The sequence below is a fragment of the Argentina silus genome (genome assembly GCF_951799395.1).
Source record: "Argentina silus genome assembly, chromosome: 3".
NCBI lineage: Eukaryota > Metazoa > Chordata > Actinopteri > Argentiniformes > Argentinidae > Argentina > Argentina silus.
Genome location: NC_139657.1, coordinates 21,612,556 through 21,633,036, shown reverse-complemented (window position 1 = coordinate 21,633,036; position 20,481 = coordinate 21,612,556). Strand labels below are relative to the sequence as shown.

The window sequence follows — 20,481 nt, the reverse complement described above, 5'->3', positions numbered from 1 at the left end:
AGACAAAGGCCCGGAGTTATCCTGCCTGACTGGTGGAGTCAGGCAAGGGCCTGGGGAGGGCAAAGAGGGCTCGGGGAAGTGTGTGTGTGTGTGTGTGTGTGTGTGTGTGTGTGTGTGTGTGTGTGCGTGTGCGTGTGCGTGTGCGTGTGTGTGTCACTCTCTCTTTTTCTCTGTCCCTCTGTGGTTTGTGTGTGTGTGTCTGTGTGGTGTGAGTGTGTGTGTGTGTGTGTGTGTGTGTGTGTGTGTGTGTGTGTGTGTGTGTTGGGGGTGGGAACTTTCTTTCACAGCTAACTCCATGGCATGAGTGCAACAAAGCTAATGTAGCTCAGTCTCCAAGGTAAAAAAAAAAACATAAAGGAGATCATATCTGTCAGGCAGACAGTATGCAAATCCATGTCTAGTAGCTATCACAATCTAACAGCTTTTTCCTGAGGGCACCTCTTCTGACATCTTAGTGGAGAAGCAGGATGCTTCAAGAGACAGGTTGACAAGATACAGTATTTTAGCTGTTGACTTATGAAGCAACAATAGCATATACATTTAGTGCTACTTTTTTCAAATCAGGGATGAGGGAAAAACAACCTTAAACCTTAATTTAGCATGTAGACAGTGAATGTATCAATTCAGTGACAGAGGCAGTGTTGTGGTGTTTACCAGTTTCCTGAAGTTAGGGCTGGAGTTTTCAGAGTTGATGGTGGGGATGTAGTCTCCTGTCAGGAAGTACATCTTCCACGTGGCCGGACAGCCCCCAGGTTTCTCTGCTGCGTAGCACCGCCACAGAGTCTAAACACAAACACATCATGGTTTACCAATAATCAAATCATGGTTTACCAGGGTGAAACCAGAGGATGAGCTGATAACCTGAACATTAGCAATTTGTGTCTGCGACATTATCAACATTGTGCTCAGAACAGAAAAACTCTCAAACCCATTTGTAGTTATCCACCGTCATCAGTACATTTTGCACCTCTATTCTTTTAAATGTCTCTACACGACATTGAGGAGGCTCTATGTAAATGCTTGTGGCTGCTCTGTGTATTCTGGGTAAATGTGTTCCTTGTGATGCCCAGGGCAGGCGGCTCCTTGTACAAAAAGGCCACCTGTTTGCCTGTCGTCTCTGTCTGGGACAGGACAGCTCACCTTTTCCAGGACACAGTGGGGAATGTGCAGACTACAAACACTGCTACTCCTCTGTTTGTACTCGGACTGCTTTTTGAAGCTTACATTGGCAAGATGTGGAAGGAACAAGTGTTCTTTTAAAAAAGATTGAATTCAGGAGATTTAGTGGTCTTGGACATGTTTTAATTCAAACTAGTCTCTGACGTCTTCGAGCAAGACATTACAGTCTTGCAGTAAATCAGACTCTGGGTGCGTCAGACCTGGTCCTAAATGTTCACCTATCACTGTGGTCTCTATGTACTGGTGGACAATGTTCTACATTCCATACTAATACTAAGAGTACAGACAGGGGAGGGAGACTGACTGACTGGTCCTTAATGTCAACCAACGTCAGCCAGCCAACCAGCCAGTCACTGTGAGTCTCAGTCAGTAAGTCGGTCAGTCAGTCAGACAGACAGACAGACAGGCAGAAAGACAGAGACACAGAGAGACAGACAGGGAGATTTGTGTTGTCTCTCAGTACCTGTATGAGGGAGGCTGCTGCAGGGATCTGTCTGTTGAAATGCTTCTGTCTCTGTTTCTGCTGCACCTTCAAAGCGAAGCCCGAGCCCAGAATTCCCTGGAAAGAGAGAGACAACAAGGCAGTGTGAAAATCAGTTTCCCAGGCTCAGGTTTCCTCATTAGGTCTGGCTTAGTTAATTAAGACAATACCATAATTATTTCCATAGGATGCATCATGGTGTTGGAATTCATCATGTTTATTCTGTCTTTCAAATTTGGCAGTTCATTCCTACTCAAAGCTCCAGCACTTTCCCTAATTTACCTTCCAGATGTGTTAATACAGTTAACCTCTGAACCTCTGGTTCTTCACCATATCCATTTGAGTAAGGCTAGATTAACTAAATGATATCCCACTGTAGACGGAACGTGTGATAGATGGAATTGTGCCTTGGCAGACTTGACCCACATGTTCTGGTCTTGCCCGTGACTGACTGACTTCTGGTTCACTATATATAAAACACTTTCTGATTTGATAGAGACACACACCCAGGTCATTCCAGATGACAATTTTCCTCTAAGAAATAGACAACTGGATGTCATTGCCTTTGCTTCTCTGCTAACTCTCAGGTTTTACACACTAAGGTCCTAAAGGGCCACATTGCAGATAAGAGTAGTCATATTACTAAGAAAATGAATCGCAGGCATTTTACTGTTAACATGAAGCAAATGAGTAGAGAAGCCTGATGCCCAAAAATGCCCCTCTTGGTTTCACACAAGGACTGCAGTTCGAATAGTTTAAATATAGCACAATTTGACTACTAGACACGTTTTTCCAAAAAAACGAACCTAAGCATTTGGTATGCCTTACACATTGAAGAACGAGGGTATAAAATGAAGAGCTGAGAGCCACTTGCCTAATCCAGCCTTCAACTGAGATACAGCAGCCTTCACAACTCTAACCGCCCAAAGAAAAATTGAAAATGGCATTCGCTGGGATTCTTAAGGAAGGTGACATCGCCGCAGCTATCAAGGCTTGCGCAGTTGCTGACTCCTTCAAACACAAAGAGTTCTTCACCAAGGTTGGTCTGACTGATAAGTCCTCTGAGGACTTGAAGAAAGCTTTCTTCGTCATTGACCAGGGCGCGAGTGGCTTCATTGAGGAGGAGGAGCTCAAGCTGTTCCTCCAGGTCTTCTCTGCTGGTGCCAGAGCTCTGACAGACGGACAGACCAAGGCCTTCCTGAAAGTTGGCGACGTTGATGGTGACAGCATGATCAGAGTTGACAAGTTTGCTGACCTTGTGAAGGCATAAGCGATCTTAGGAGTTGTGCTGTTGAAGAGATCCTCCTGGCCCCTTGCCTGTTAAATACTATATTTTTTTAATATTCATTTTATTTATGAATGTCACTGCAGACTCTTTTGTCTGTAACCCCACACCCCTAAAGCGTGTTTACTGTTCATGTTTTTGAAAGACATTTTATGTTCATATTCAGCTGTGTGCAAACCTTTACGATCTACTTGCACTTCTTGAAATGGAAATAAATTTACATTTTGATTAAAGAAATGTCATCATGTTTGGTGGCTAAGCATTACACCAGGGACCCAATTATTCACTCATAGAGAGGTCCTGCTGATACTACAGTATGACAGGGTTCATCAACTGCCACAGTACAGTACATATGCTTTTGCCACAGTACATACAGTATGCTTTTGTTTCATCCCAGCACTAACACGCCTGACACACTGCAGCCCTCCAAGGGAGGAGAGGAAGGATGAGGGGTAATTACAGCAGGCAGAGCGAAGAAGGAGATGGCGAAGACGCTGAAGCAGGAGGCGATGGCCTTCCCTATCCACGTCTGTGGAACTTTGTCCCCGTAGCCGATAGTGGTGACGGTAACCTGGAGACACACAGTGGGGAGGGTAATACCTCAGAGAAAAAAACAATGTGCTACATATGCTAATGCTAATTACAGTTCTAACATGAAGACTTACATTGGTATTTTAGTATTCAATACAGTATTTAATACATTATACATAAGCATGTAATACAGTATTTTCTTTACACTTCTCAATTGAAATATCTATCAGTACAGGCCTAAGTGATTTGTTAAAGGTTTAGAATAATGAAGTGTTGGGGTGGTAAAGACGTCATTTAACACAGTTCTTTCACAGCTCCTTCAGCGTTGGCTATAACAAGGCCGGGGGCAGATAATAAAGACAAGTTCATCAGACTTATTGGCCTCGCTCCCTGTCTGTCACCACTTAGCATTTGAAGTTCAACTCAATGGGAATACGATTCCAGAGGCCTATAATCCATGGTGAGTGTCGGAATTCCACAGGCGGGGGGGGGGGGGGGGGACAAATACCATTTGCATTTGCATGTACACCCACTCAGAAAGCTGAGCCAATTCTGACACATTCAGAGCCCACTTGGCTTACAGTGAGTGTCTATGGGGTGCCGTGTGACCCTGTGCTTGTGCGCAAACACAAAGAGGGTGATGTAAGATGAGATAGAACAAGAAGAAGTGGGGGTGGGGGTAGGGGATTTAATCCCTATCCAACAAATCCGATGACTAAACAATAGGCCCCGACATCAGTGTGTGGAATAGTCCACTCAACAACACCCCTGCGTTTGATTCAAAACCTCCCCAGCCGTAAGGGTGGTACTCAAAATGTGTGGCAAAACCTCTTCATTTTGCACAAAGGTCAAATGCGCCATCTCTAGTGCTTTGCTCATTGGGGCTCAGTGTATAGTGTGTGTGGCATCACCATACTAAGCCCTGTTTTGTTTGTTTTTACCATCTCTTGGTTTATAGTAAACATTGTAATCCCTGCAGTGCACACTGCCTTTCTTTCTGTATCAGTCAGTCAGTCAGTCAGTCAGTCTCTCTCTCTCTCTTTCTCTCTCGTTGAACAGAGAGATGGTGAAGAGCCAGATCAAACACCCTAGTCTTCTGCTTGGATGGGGTAGCTGCAGCAGTGTGAGAAGAAAAGAGAGAGGGGATATGATTCATGCCATTGGCCTGTAGGCCTGTAGGCCCGTCCTAGGCTACAGCTGTGCCCTGCACCTGCACATCGCACTGTGGAAAACAATCTGAGGGAGGGAATACACTTGGAAACACATAATTATCTCTCTCACACACACACACACACGCACGCACGCACGCACGCACGCACGCACACACACACACACACACACACACACACACACACACACACACACACACACACACACCAAACCTATTGGCATGGCATATCCACAAGTCTCAAGTTTACAGACTCGCAAAAACAAAAGAAGAGCAAAGAGCCCCTATTGCGATTGATTTGTCTTCACTGTGAACAGCTTTTCTTCACCCTTCCATAGAGCGCTGAGGAGCCCCCAATGTTTCTAACCCTCATCACAAAACAGGTAGTAATCCCACAATTAAAGTTTTAATTAAAGGGACTGACACTTTATAATGGGCGCTCTTAAAAAGGTCTTTCAGCCCAAAGAGAGCAGAGAGTTGAATGAGGTTATTGCCAGTCTTTTGTTGTGTGCAGATCCCCCACACAAGACTACCATAGGTTTCTCATTACCCGTGCCTTCAATTCAACAGTTTAATTAACTGAACTGTGGAAACTTGACCCAGGCCACGGGATTGGAGGGAAATAGCCAAAACAACTAGGCCTTTGCAATTGAGTATTGCAGTAACTCCGCACGTTAGCCGCAAATGGAAGAATGAATAGGGTGTTGAGTTAAAACATCTGTCCAACTTCTCTGGGGTGGTCATCCTTCACAATCCTTCCAACTCTCCTATTTACCATCGAATTCCAGCTTCAGAAACATTATGCATTTCTTTTAAAAAACAGTCCCTTTTAAACCCGGCAACATAGCTTTGTGTGACTTAATATTAAAAGAACTCATTTGAGAGTGCTAGCTCTCATAATTTGAATCATAATCATAGTTGCCTTACCACACCCCACCATAGGGCATCAGCGTAGCTCGAGAAGCCAGTCCTGCCCTCCTCATCCACAGCATCCTTCTCCGCCAGGTACACAAAGTAGGAGGAGAAGATCAGGCCCAGGAAGCCGATGTACAGTGTAGTAATCAGCTCCTGATACACAGAGGAAACACACATCAAAAGAAGATGTGTAAACTATAATGTGCAGGCTTATTCAATAAACAGAGCCAAGACAATGGACTGTACCGTATATCGATTCCCTATGCATTGCATTTGACACATAGTGGCCTAATATACAGTGCAGGTGTTTATGAAAACAAAACAAAATCTATCAAAAAAATTTATGAGTCGTAGTACATCATTTGATGAATTTGATCTAATCACATGATGATTAGATGAGAGGGCATACATCAAGATTACATCTCTGTTCAGTATGTTCTTAGGAAAGAACATTCAACAACTGGACCGGAATGAGGGAAAAGGAGGGAAAGAAAAGAAGAGGAAAGCCGATCAGCCTGACTACTGTATCCCCCTCTCTCTTTCTCCTTATAAAGCCAGGTCTCAATGGTTGTATCAGAGGAATCTAGGATTGTGCACCACCGCCTCTGCGGTAATCAGTGGTGGTAAATGTACCATGGAGGACAACACACACACAGCCCTTAACCAGGCAGGTGTGTGTGTGTGTGTGTGTGTGTGTGTGTGTGTGTGTGTGTGTGTGTGTGTGTGTGTGTGTGTGTGTGTGTGTGTGTGTGTGTGTGTGTGTGTGTATGTGTGTGTGTGTGTAGGCATGCAGGAGGGCATGCCTACACACAAGTGAAGTGCGCTCATCCTCTGGAAGAAATGGTAGCAATGTGCACAAGCTGACCACAGGGTCCAAGCCAGGGAAAGCCTTATTTGGTTAAGAAATTCCCCGCCACTGTTTTTCTTTATTTTTTTTTTATTTCCCATGCCACATCATCTGACCATGTGTAATCAACTCATCTACTGCTGTACCTTGCAGTTGTTATCTGCCATATGATAAATATCTGAGGAGAGGACATACTTAATAGTTGTCCAATGACTTCATTAATCATTAATTGTGTTCCTGAAAACCCTTTTGAAACATAATTTACTGTACTATACATCATTTACTAAAGTGATCCCCACCTGTCGATGGATGAAGACTACGGATCCCAGAAGCCTCCAGGTGCCACCCTGTCGATCCACATGCAGCATGCGCAGGATCTGGAGGAAGCGGATCCCCCTGCAACACAGAGGACAAGGGATGGGAATGCCAATCACATTTTACATCAATTAAATATGTATTTTCTGTTCTCTCCGTGACTTCTTGATTTACAAATAAATAAATATGATCTGAAATATCATATTACCTGATGGCAGATGTGGCAAACACTTGGCCATTGGAGCCTACACCCAGCACTATGACTGAGGCTATGACCACAATCAAATCTGTGGAAAAGACAGCAGAGACCAGCTGTAGTGTATTGTGTGCTCCAATGCACTGGCATCTCATTCACTTCACTCACATTCATCTAAATGGTCATTCGGATACAAAACTCAAAGAAATGTAATTATTTAATTTGACAAAAACATTTAACAGCAGCATTTGATTGCATGAAACATGCTGTGAAATCTAACAGAGGAGGCGCACCTATGATAGATATGGGTTTCCTGATAAAGCGCAGTCGTCCCTTGAACCCCACATATTTGCTTCGGCAGCCGGCAGACCAGAGACGGACCACATATTCTGTACCAAAGAACAGTACCAGCACAATCTCCTGTGGATCACAAATACAAGCAGAGAGAACCGTTAAGACTATTAGGACTGAAACAAAGCAATGAAATGAGTCCAATAAGACTACATTACCCCTTATCACACTACAGAGCCCAACCAAGCTGAGCCGAGCTGAGCTGTACCGTTCTGGCCTGTTTACACATCCAACACAGTTGCATTAACTAACAGTACTGGAAAGGACAATGTGAACAAAAAATATCGACGCCAGCACAGTATGGTTCAGGTGGGCCTTGTAGTGTGGAAAGTCCAGAAGAGTGAATTCTGAGTCCAGTGCAATCAAGCATAGATTTTAGTGCATGATAACATATTGGTGGGGGTAGACAGGTGTATTGAAGGAGAGGGGGGGGGGGGGGGACCAAGGTGGTCTTTTGGTAGGGCGCCATTCATATGAGCCCACCCACCAGGGTAAAGAGCGAGCGTTGATAACATCTGTGATGATGACAGCTCATATTCAGTCAGGGTCAATGGCTCAATGATTGAAGCCTGGTGACGTCCCTCAGCAGGATATGAATGGTGGGTAACGTACATGCTTATCAGGTGGGGTGTATTTGAGCTCTTCATCTTCACACATCTGGTGTTTGGGTTGTTGTGAATGTAGACCATATCTGTATATCACGTTAAGTACATGATAGTGCCGCATTGTGTGTGTGTGTGTGTGTGTGTGTGTGTGTGTGTGTGTGTGTGTGTGTGGGTGTGTGTGTGTGTGTGTGTGTGTGTGTGTGTGTGTGTGTGTGTGTATGTACCCTCGTCAGGGTGCCCTGTGTGGATGTGCTGCTGACAGACAGGTCTCATTGGCGGAGCAGGTGAAGGGGGTGGCCATGGCTCAAAGCTTGTGTGTGACAAGACTTGTCTATCTGACGGATCTTTTTCATGACCACCATGTCTCCATAATATTTGGCCACCTAACCCTCAGTAATGGCCTTACTCATGTGGGTGGCCGTCCCTTTGCTTGCTTGAACTGGCTGCTCCATGGCTCCCCCAACATGAAACATAATATCACAGACCCTGCTGCAACAACATAACACTACCCTCACAAAAACAATGACCTGTCACTCACCCTCAAGACATCTTCACCTACTGTGACTGCCACAAGTTACAATATCCTATCAATAGCATCTCACAGGAACAGGGAAAACACACTGTAATATAAATTTAGCATTCATAATTACCAAACATAAATAGTTTTGTGATTGATAAACAGGGAATGAGAGAGAAGGTTCATTTGGTTTCTACAACCTTTGTTGAGTTTGACTTGACCGACTAGCACAGCCTGTTTGCTGAGAAGAGCGAGTGAGAGACCAAATTTCATTGCCCTGCATTGTGTCTATATAACATTGGACCCTTCATGGTTATTTGTGTCTAAAAGGTGTCAATGTCCTTACTGCCAAGGCTATTTTCCCACACCTGTCCCAAACCGACTTGTCCCCAGGTTTCAGAGGATGGGAGATAAGGTTGTTTGTTTGCAATGGCTTGTCAAATTTAAAGGAACCCCTTGTAAATACACACGACATGTTCAATGGGAACATAAAACATAGATTTAACAAACTACCAGTCAGTGTTGAGAATATGAGTTGGATAATACTTAATGCTACAGTCCTATTTCCTGTAGTAAATAGTGCTACTTCTTGCAATCCAAAGAAACAGTTATTTTGGTTAATTGTGCAATTAATAGTCATTATGACATTTCAAAGTAAGAATCAGCTTAATTTGGCAAATTGAGTTGGATTACAATAATTCCCTAAAATGGGTCACACGGAGGTCATGAACCGGTAACTACAGTAGATGTTTGTTAAAAACAGCCGGCAGTTTCATTTTATGTCCCGTAATCTCATAAAGCCAACCTGGAACAGAGCTTATTCAGAGTCTAGAGTGTTATCAGACTGAAATGTCATTAGACTGTTTCATCTGTGTCCCACTGCAAGAGAGATGGGCTTTTACTGCACACAAACGGCTGTGTGAAGTAGACATGGTAGCCATGAAGGACGGCGGTGCTTGCATAACCTACAGATGGTAGGCTACTAACACTTGGACAGGCTAACTAGAAACCAGGCTAACTAGATTTGGTTCCCACAACGTTACTACCAGGGTTAGAGATTGTGTTCTCCTAACCTGGTTTTGTTCAGTTTTTCAATTGTTTTCAGAATGTTCAGCTGTACAGTAGATACACGTATTATACTTATTAAAGGGCGGTTGTGACTAATGTTTGCACAATCGAGGTCAGAATTCAGTTCCCCAATTATTTTAAATGATGATAGCTTAATCAATATACAAATGATGTGGTACTGTACTAACGTCAAGAGAGCAGAGACAGGTTTACTCTACAGAGCCAAAACAAACTGAGCCGAGCTGAGCTGCGCTAGGCTGGATCATCAAAGCTCAGTTCAGGCTGGCCCTGCATCGTGTGTAAAGCCTCTAAGGGTCTATATGGAACAATATGAGTTACAATATGAGCCTAGTTTTTGGTAAGAGGCTTTGATGTGCCAAACAGCTGTGATGTGATCGGACCTGGAGGGGAGAGGAGGAGAGGAGGGAGAGACTAGAGCGACTAGAGTGACACGTGATGGATGTCTGTGCACCCCGCTGGGCCTGGCTAGCTTTACTTTGGCAGCCGTCTTGAAAGCCAAATATCCTCAAGGACTAATGTCCTCTCTGCCATCCAAAACAAGCAAGCCCTGATTCATGGATGTCAGCTAACCTAGAACTAGCTAAGTATAGCCACTCTACGACAAATATCCCCATCGTGACACACACATGCACGCATACAGGCACACACGATACACAAACACATAGACACACAGACACATACACACACACACACACACACACACACACACACACGCACACACACACGCACACACACACACACACACACACACACACACACATACACACACACACACACACACACACACACACACACACACACACACACACACATACATACACACACACACACGCAGACGCACCAACAATGGGGTTCAATGGGGTTTAAGTGTTACAATAACTGTGAAATGTCATCTGCAAGATATTTGATCAGGTCTTTATGTCTTCCTTGCTACCCCACTAGGTTTTTTTTTTTAACAACAGTAGTGCCATCTCTCTCTCTACGAGTGTAATGAAGCAACAGAGAGCTCTTCTTCCAGGGTGTAAATAAATGAATAACTCCTGTAGATCCTCCAAAGGGCACTGGCCAAAAGTTTAGAGAACACAGTGTACACTCCTGTCCTCCCAATGCCCCCACACTCGTGATGAGGTGTGTGTGTGTGTGTGTGTGTGTGTGTGTGTGTGTGTGTGTGTGTGTGTGTGTGTGTGTGTGTGTGTGTGTGTGTTCTGTGTGTCTGTGTGTGTGTGTGTGTGTCTGTGTGTTTATGTTTATGAGTGCCTGTGAGAGAAGGATGATGCAAACTCTTTGTCTTGGTTCCAAATAAGGGCTGTATTTACTGTCAGCACTGGATTTATTGCATCACTTAGCCTACAGTATCAGTATATAATCTAACAAACCAAGAGAGTTGGTAGAGTGAAGTTAATAATGACCAATAAATAGTATTCAAACCTTCACCTTTAGAAAACCCTCTTTTTTTATTGTGAGTTTTTCCAGTTTCCTGAGAATACAGTACAGTCCTGAACATCTGATAAACGTCATCTCTTCGCTGAATTATGCTATTACGTCTGTAAAGTTGAAGAATGCTAACTGTGCACTGTCTGTGCTCCAACTTTCTGTGCCGTGTAATTGCTTATCTACCTTTGAGTTAAATTTAAGATGGTGGTTATTCTTCCAATCCAAGATGTTCTATCCCCATCATGTGGATGTTTATAGAATTACAATGAGACTCAACTGAATCACCTTGGATCACAGCAAAGCTGTACAGCATTGTGTCAATAGTTTCATACTTTTTGTTATATAACAACAGAGTGTTGTGTTGAGGAAAGAACACATTATTGTCCATTATAATAATAGGAGTTAAATTAATGTACAGCATTTTGTGCTAGAGGCTTGTAGGTACACCTGTTCAAGTGTCCTTATTCTATTATAATAATGACAAAAAAACAACTTAATGCAATTGTCAGTGCTAAATAACAGTGTACCAACTACAAGTAATCACAGCATTACTACAGAGTACACAGTCATAAATCCACTCACCATCCAGAAGAGGGTTCCAGAGGCGAAGTCGGCATAGAATTCTATGGTGGACAGGACACTGAAGATAAGACACACCAGGACCATGACGAAACTGTGGAGGGGAAACAATAGTAAATCTTAGCCATTTGTTATTATCACTCCATACAAATGATCAGTCGTAGATGTCTGTTCACAATGGAATGTAAGAAAAACTTGAATTGAACTGACAATGTATAAAGAAAATACAAAAAAATAAAATAATATACAAAAATAAAATGTTAAAATAATTTGTAAAAAAATACAATAAAATCTGTCCAGGGTTGGGGTCAGTCAATTCAGAAAGAGATTTTAATTTACAAAAGAAAAAACGCCAGATCATTGTTTGTCGTTACAAGTCAATCTCGCCCTCGGCCACTTAGCAGCACTTCGTTTCCTGTAACATTATTCTGTCTTACCGCGTTCTTTCTATGCTACAGGACCACTTCCCGGTTTCTGCCTGCCAGCCTGCCTGCCCGTCTACCTACCCTGTCCTGCCTACCTGCCCTGTCTGCCTGTCTACTTGTCCTGCCCGCTCTGCCTTGGCCTGCCCGCTCTGTCTGCCCTGCCCTGCCCTGTCTGCCTGTCTACTTGTCCTGCCCACTCTGCCTTGTCCTGCCCGCTCTGTCTGCCCTGCCCTACCTGCCCTGTCTGCCTGTCTACTTGCCTGCCTGCCCTGCCTGCCCTGTCTACCTGCCTGCCTGGCCGCTCTACCCTGCCTACCCTGTCTGCCTGCCTGCCTTGTCTGCCCTGCCTGCCTGTCCTGCCTGTCCTGCTACCCTACCCGCTTGCCATTCCACCCTGCTACTCCGTTCCCCAATATTCCCTCATTAAAACCGGATTTTAGGCAATAAGATATTAAAACAACAACTGAAAATGGCTGCAGTATAGGCCTGGCAGAGCATCACCAGAGAAGATACCCAGCGTCTGGTGGGGTCAATGGGTTGGAGACTTCAGGCAGTTATTGCATGAAAAGGATTGTGAGTGCTTAATTTGGACATTTGATACATTTGTGGCATTACTTTTGGGTACCCTGAAATAGGGGGACTATGCATAAAAAGTGGTGTAATTTCTGAATGGTGAAACCAATATGTACCCAAATACCATGAAATAAAAGCTGAGAATCTCTACTTGACCCTTTGTTGGATTTCAAATGCAACGTTTGGAGTGTAGAGCAGAAAACATGCTTCACTGCCCCATTACTTACGCAGGGCACTGTATCTATATATCTATCTATAGTGCTATAAACCCAGCAGCCATACCACCCTGCATCCCACTGCTGTCTTCTCTGGGAAGCTAAGCAGCGTATGCCTCGGTTGATCCTTGGACGATTATCACCACTAACAGCTGATGTGTGCTGAGCTTTCTAGTGCATAATGGCTGCCAAGGCATCACTTAAGTGGGTGCTTCACATTAGTAGTGATGCGGTGAAAGTCGCTATATAAATGCAGTATGAGTCAAACAAGGCCTTGACATACGATCAGTTTATATAGAGAAGGATTTAAAAAAATGCTACTGCATAGGCTATAGAGAGGTACTGTCATGCTGAATTCATGTATTCTGTGAGTAAATCCTTTATGAAGAAAGAACAGATGTTGATACATGGTAACCGCATTGCAGCATTTAGGCAACCAACAATTTTCATCAAACATATCCTCTGTGTCTCTGACATTTACTCCTGTTAGGATTAACACACATATGGGGGAAATCATCAAAAGAGAGAAAATGAATTTTGGTAATCTGATAAATCCTCTGTAATATCCTGAGTCATAGAGAATATTGTTATGCTGGTTCATAGTTGACATGCGTTTTTTATTCAAGGGCATTTTCTATATCTGGGGAGAAACTGTAAATAGTTAATAATTATGATGTCATCTTTATCTGGGTCACACACAAGTGTCTATTTTCTGCAAAACGTCCCTCAGACGTTATTGCTGTTTCTTACAGAGTGTAGCAGAATCACTTATGAAGTATCTCCTTTGATTGGATTGTTCATCAATCGGATCCCCAAAAGTTGCAATTGTACTGTATTGTGTGGTATGATCAATAGAAGCCCTGGGCCCTCATTACTTACTCATTACCAAAGTACCCAGAGTGAGGTTTGAAAACGTAAATTTGTTACGTTAGTGTAACAAACATAGTGCACTGGTTGTGTTTAGTCAGAACTTAAGAATCATTAGAATACAACATTTTGTATTTGAAAGAGTTTACGTAGTGAATATAACATATTGACAGACATAATTGGTGTAACTACAGCCTACATACTATTAAAAAAAATGCTGTCAAATATGAAGCACCAGTGGTTGTAAAACAAGTAAAATAGAACACAAATCTGAAGCAATAATGACATATTAAAATATACTGTAAGTATACATGTATGCAAGAAGGTCTATACACCAGTAATTTGCTAAAGTAAAAGTAAAAAAAATGTTGCAAATGCATCAGTAAATTCCACAGATAAATTTGTTGGCTCTTATGCTCCACCATGCAAATCACATTCTAAGCAAATATTGATGTTGTCTCCTGGGTTATAACAACCAATCGAGTTCCACACAAAAGTGTTCCAAATGTCTGTGATAGGGGTGAATATGTCTCCCTGCATGTGGATCTCGCAGACACACATAGGCTACTGTAGCCTACATACACACACAGGTAGAGAAATACACACACAGGTAGAGAAATACACACACAGGGGGCTTTAGTAAAACAAAAGTAATAAGCCTGTGTTTGACATACGGATGTGATGATTGGTATGTGTCTGTTCTTCGCAGGCTAGGTGCATGTAGCTCATGTTTCTATTCACAAGTAATCTCTTTGATTATGCAAATAACTGTTATTGCCTGTCTATGTTGCTGATATTGCCATTGCAGTTGAAATGGGAGAGCCATTCATAACTGTAAGGTCAGTTTCGATTCACCATGGTGAGGGTAAAGCTACTGTGAAGGCACAGGTGTTAATCGCACCTCAGGACAAGTCCCAGTTGACTATACATCTGTCTATACTGTAAGACTATACAAATTCCAGATTTTTTAACTGTAACAATGCTATTATATTAAAAACAGATATTAAGGAAAAGTCAAGGAAGAGGGGGACATGGGTTTCACAACAGCAGAGAATTTTATTATAGTGTCACATCGCGTCTGTGGACCTCCCATTGGTAGCAAAACAAGGAAATACACCAACATCATTGTCTTAGCTCTTGGAAGAATAAAAGGAAGGTAGTTACAACTCAAAATATGAAGCCATGAGAGGACTGAGATACAAAGAGACAACATGACCAATCTCTGAGACCAGCAAAATCAATTCCACTTATCCAATGAACTTGTTTGAAGTATGTTTTAAAACCTCTTGGAATGTCTCAAACGGGAAATTCTGTGTCAGAGTGGAATATAGACAGAAAAAAAACAAAAAACAAATCCTGACTACTGTAGGTACCATGCCAAAAACAAACAGTCATAATTATGTAAGATTAACAGCAGGCCAGAGTCCTTTTTTATCAGAATATTCAGCACATAGACTCAGAGAAGAGTCCTAATATCCTAAAGCCACGGCAGCCTGACGCCCCGGGGAGGTGTTTGTGTTTGTGACCAAACGAGGTCAGAACCATTTAGAGAACCTTATTTGGAAGGACAAACCCCTGGGATTTGATTAAAGCAAAACAGCTGGTGGTTTAGCCAGCATTATTGACCGCAGTATATCCCTCAGCAGCCCCTCAAACCAAGTACATTATGAGCCTGCCAACCCCCTATCTGCAGCTTAGAGCCATTCACGCTAGCACCAAAAATAATCTCAGAGGAGGGATGCTGTGAGGAAGTATTGCATGTGTGTACCTGTATTGCCCCCCCCCCCTCCCAGTGTATTACTGTGTGAGGTCACTGGCCTTCCTGGGGAGTAGCACTGCAAGGCAAGAACGTCTGTCATAATCAGTGACGTCAAACCATTTGGCCAAAAATCCACTATCTGTCCCCCTGATTCCTGGGAACTGGAAGCTTATTCCAACAGTGAAAGTCAGTCAGCTTATAACTGTGGAATATGATCAAGCAAAATATATATGTATCAGTATATGACCCAGTGCAAAACATGTGTGTCCTCCACTTCCACCCAGCCTGTGCCAGTATCTCTCTCTCTCCTGTCTGTCTGTGTGTGTTTGTGTGTGTTTGTGTGTGTTTGTGTGTGTGTGGCCGTGGCACAGGCTCCAGCGATCAGTCTTGTCATCTTCTCCACCTGCTCGGTCTTCTCACTTGTGGTTCATCACCTCATCTACTCACAGTATTTAAACCCCGGATTCCCATCCACTCATCACCAGATCGTTGTTAGTCGTTATAAGACCACTTCCCGGTTTCTGTCTACCTGCATGCCAGCCTGCCCTGCCTGCCTGTCTACTTGTCCTGCCTGCCCTGCCTGCCCTGCCTACCTGCCCTACTTACCCTGTCTACCTGTCCTGCCTGCCCTGTCTACCTGTCCTGCCTGCCCTGTCTACCTGCCCTGCCTGCCCTGTCTGCCCTACCTGCCTGCCTTGCCTACCTGCCTGCCTGTGTCTGCCCTGTCTACCTGCCCTGCCTGCCCTGTCTGCCCTGCCTGCCTGCCCTGTCTGCCTGCTACCCTACCCTGCTTGCCATTCCACCCTGCTACTCCGTTCGCCCCTATTCCCTCATTAAAACCTGATTCTTTTATATTTGTGTCCGGTCTCTGTGTCGTGCGCTTGGGTTCCTTAGCTCTGACTGTAACAGCTGGGATGAATGCTAGAGCCACAGTGCTTGATTAGAGCAAGCTTAGCTGAAGGATCCAGGTTTTATGTAATCATACAAAAGGCCATTGCACCCCTTTGGGTTTAAGAAACTTCAGCCCTTTGGGTTTAAGAAACTTCAGGAACCCTTTCTATGAGGCACACACATATAACACATTATAGGCATGTATGACCCCTTATTATGTCATTATAATACATCATATTATGTTACTCTATGTATGTCTATAAGAAATATTTTAAACTGACAGGAAATGGCTCATAATAGCTCATTATGAGATAATATAAGACAGTATAATGCAGTCATGTACATGCTTATTACAAGTCTCAAGTTTAACCAGGCTCCAACATCCTGTAATATACGTGGAGGGATTGTGACCAAACTAACGGGAGCTTGTCTTCTCTCACCACCACTTAATTCACCGGTATCTGCGGCTACTTTACTTATTAACTGTGGCTAGTTTACTTTACTTACGGCATATTAGTTATTCATAGTCAGTCACTGCTTCCTAGAAGTACTTGTGGAAATACTTGCACTAGATTACAACTCAGCTCCTCGAGAGCACAGTGCATTGAGTTAACTAGTTTACTTAATAGAGAGTATCTGCTCAAATATGCTGTGAGGCCAAATTGGACTTAAATAATTCAAATAGCCATACAGTCCATGGCACATCACTTGATTCTCAAACATTTTGGAATACTACTGTCCATTTTTTAAAAGGCAAGATTTGTTTGGGACCACTTGGCTTCAGGAACCTGAGCCAGGCTGTGAAATAGACAACCCTCTCTTCGATCATAACATCTGACCAGCCTGCTCTGAGAGACAGGACCTCCTCAATCTATGGAGCTTAGGGTGGATTACACTTCAGCATCCATCCATCCATCCATAGAAACGAAAAAACATTTTATTGAGGCTTAGCTATCTTGTCTACTTATCTACTAACACTGTAGATAACATCATAGGAGATCAGCACAGCGTCATTCAGTCAGCCACCACATAGGTCTTAATCAACACCCACTAGACCTGTTGGGTCTCCGTTGTAGGTCAGACACAGCATGATGGAAATCAGTTTACTGCGTTCACCTTGGTTTACCTAAGTATGATGGGAACTGATGAGTGTACATGATGGAGTACTTTATTACTGGAGTGGTAATAAGTGAAGCAGACAGGTCAGACCACATATCATTAGTAAACTGTATTTCCATTGGCCAGAGCAATTGAGGATGTGATGAAGAAGCCCGAAACTTGAGGTCACTGGAAGCAAACACAAGCCTTGTCTCCTGTGTTAGATAAGAGCCACGGGACCAAACATGGACCAGATCTCATAGGATGTCTGTGTCTGTGCTCTGGTGCGTCTGCCTGCTGACTTGACTAAGCTGCATGTCATTGCATAAGACTCTTTACGGACACCTGTCCATCCATGTACGCTGGACGCTGGCCCTGGCCCCGGCCTTAAACAGATAAGAGAGTGATGGATTTGGCTGAAGTCGCTGGCATGCAACCACTCGTCTCTCTATCCATCTGTGTCTCTCTATCTGTGTCATCCTAATGAAGAGCAGGCCTATTAGTCTGTCATGGCTGCTGCCCAGGGCTCTTTATGCTTGCCTTTCTCTCCCTGGCAGCCCGACGGATGGCAAAAGAAAAGGGCCAACATTGATACTCATTGACAAGTAAGAGTTACTTAAAGAAGCGTCAGCAAGGATCAATCAGAGGGGTTTAATTTTGAACGAGCCTGGTCTCGGGTTCTCTTGTGTGAGCGGGAACACTATAGTTTCAATTACTGCTCGAGGGGATTAGCAGTGAGTCCAACACAACAGGCACGGAGAGGAAAACAAGAGGCAGTCCTCTCAATGCAGTTTCCATTCAATTGTGCCATGAGTGACATGAATATTCAACTAAACGGTTTCACTTGAATGATCAGAGCAGTGGAATTGACATTTCTGCTTGTATAGAGAATAATTCTATCAAGGTCTTGAACCCCACTTATTCATCATCACATCATTACATAACCTGAAATGATTGCATGAAACATGCAACATGATTTTCTATAAATAGCTACATAAATGTAAACAGAAGAGCTTAAAGTGATAATTAATTTTTTTACACCTTACAGTATAGTCAGATGGTTACTTATCCTGAAAGTAGTCCATGGGCTAGAAGAAACTGTAATCCATGGCTGTTTAAAAAATTCAGCTAACTTTAGCCACAGCTAACAAACAAACAATAGGAGTGATGGGGGCAATTAGATAAAGTTCAAAATTGCATGGCCAAATCAACTCAAATTAACCTTCTGACTTACTTTGAGGTGATTTGGACACAAATATTGAACATTGTCTAATTGCATCACTCCCATTGTTTTTTGTTAGCTATGGCTAAAGTTAGCTGGATTTCTCCTTGCCCATACACTGTACTACGTTCAGGGTAAGTAACCATCTGACTATGTTGTAAGACTATACTGTAAAAAAAAAAAGAAGAAAAAAAGAACTATCCCTTTAAATTCCATGTTTAACATCCAGTCCACTATATAACTCAGTATCACAATCAGAAAGTTAACCATTTTAAACACACACCAGTGGCAAAAAAACCCAGCTTCCAAAGTTTAGATATCACATATAGTCTATGTATAAAACCAGCATCAAAGAAACATCCAAGTCTGACAACAGTGTGTCAACCGAGAATCAAAATGAAACCACTGAAATTCAAGAATGAAACCTGACAGAGAATGGAGAAGAAATAATGATTTTCTACAGTAAGAACTAACAAGAAAGAATGCTGTTATGTCTGTTTTAACTAAGAGCCCATGTGTTTCCCTGTTGGACAGATAAGCAGCAGGTCTGTCATGTTTCATGCATGAGGAGGCTGATTTGTTGAGGGGAACAGAGAGCACGGCCAACAGGAGCCTAAGGTGTGGTTGACAGGATCGTGTTGACCTCCTTCTGGTTCGTAGTCTTAAGACACTCACTGTAGATACCCTTAGGCCACAGACACCTCTCCTTTTGTTACTGGATGACCAGAACATATACCTTACAGGCAGCAGCACTAGCTGTAATTAACAAGCAAGGAGGTGGATCTTAGAAGTAATTGACTCCATGTGTTTTAAAGACGGATGTGGCAAATCCTATTGTGTTTGATTTCTGAATTGATACAGCTAGTGATTGGCTGGTCCAAATGTTTGACCTTTGACTTATGCAGTACGTCTACAATCCTGCCTTCACTTATTCAGCTCTACAAAGTCATGAAAAATCATATCATATATATGATCATAGATAGACTACATCATTTGGATGACAGTAATTTGTCACATTTGTTTCATTGGGAAAGTCATGCACAATTTGCAATAATCTCTGCTTCACAAATTCAAAAACATGTATTGAGAGCCATGAATTCTTGAAGTTCAAATTGTAAAGTCATCCAAAAGATGCTATACTTGGATATATGTGCAAGTGCCTAGCCTGACCTCTTAGCTGTGTTAAAATAAACAGAAGTACTGTTACTCACACCAAGAAATGGTAGAGAAAGCATCTCAATCCAGCGGGTCTCTCTAGGAAGTTGTAGACATCCCCCTGCATGCTAGTCTTGGTCACGTAGCGGCTCTGGAAGCGTTTTTGAGGGTGCAGGAGGAGGGCAGAGGGAGGAGGGCAGGAGGAGGAAGAAGGCTGGCCAACGTGGTGGTCGATCTGCAGCACTGGGTCCTTTGTGTCCGTCGGCCGGGTGCAGGGAATGCCTGATCCATTATTCACCACTGAGGAGTCCTGTTCCAGTGAAACAGGAGAGTAGTGGCTGTGGATGCTGTGACTATCAGTGGTCTCCTCCAGGCTCCTGTCCTCGCTCAGGCTGAGGCTGGTGCTGGCGTGGCCGTTAGGCCCCGAGGCCTTGGACAACCCTCCACCACCGTAGTCTTTGTTCGCGCGGCACAGTAGGTAGAAGAGGCGTCCTCGACGCTCACCCATGATGAACAGCAGAAGTGTCTGACCCAGAAGGGCCTAGACTGGAGGTTAGGTGGATTGGAGCTGTGTAGGAGGGAGACACCAGGATGGGGAACACCACACCTAATGAGGCATATCTGCCCCAGAGGCAAAGCTCATGTAGTGTGTGGGACTACATGTGTGGCCAGATCTGCAGAGGAGGGAAATAGATCAGACAGGGGGGTAACTGTGACCTTGTAATACAGTACACAATCACTAACCATTGTCCTGGAGAGACACAGGGTTTGCAGGCTTCTGTTT

At 43.5% G+C, this 20,481-nt stretch overlaps 2 protein-coding genes across 2 annotated transcripts in view; one reads left to right on the top strand and one right to left on the bottom strand.

The window, feature by feature from the left end:
- Positions 1-20,205, bottom strand: part of kcnq1.2 (potassium voltage-gated channel, KQT-like subfamily, member 1.2) — a gene marked incomplete at its 5' end in the record, with an annotated part of 145,122 nt that extends 124,917 nt beyond the window's left edge. The window contains 9 exons of the mRNA XM_083666517.1: positions 661-783; positions 1,643-1,738; positions 3,406-3,516; positions 5,572-5,712; positions 6,706-6,802; positions 6,930-7,008; positions 7,211-7,337; positions 11,496-11,586; positions 19,754-20,205. Coding sequence (XP_083522643.1) covers positions 661-783; positions 1,643-1,738; positions 3,406-3,516; positions 5,572-5,712; positions 6,706-6,802; positions 6,930-7,008; positions 7,211-7,337; positions 11,496-11,586; positions 19,754-20,205 — 1,317 coding nt within the window. The remainder of the gene's footprint in view (positions 1-660; positions 784-1,642; positions 1,739-3,405; positions 3,517-5,571; positions 5,713-6,705; positions 6,803-6,929; positions 7,009-7,210; positions 7,338-11,495; positions 11,587-19,753) is intronic.
- On the top strand, positions 2,601-2,930 carry LOC310802790 (parvalbumin beta 2-like; the record flags this gene model as incomplete). Its single annotated transcript, XM_083667346.1, has 1 exon — positions 2,601-2,930. The coding sequence occupies one exon, from the start codon at positions 2,601-2,603 to the stop codon at positions 2,928-2,930; it is 330 nt and encodes a 109-aa protein (XP_083523472.1).
- Positions 20,206-20,481: the final 276 nt, after the last annotated feature.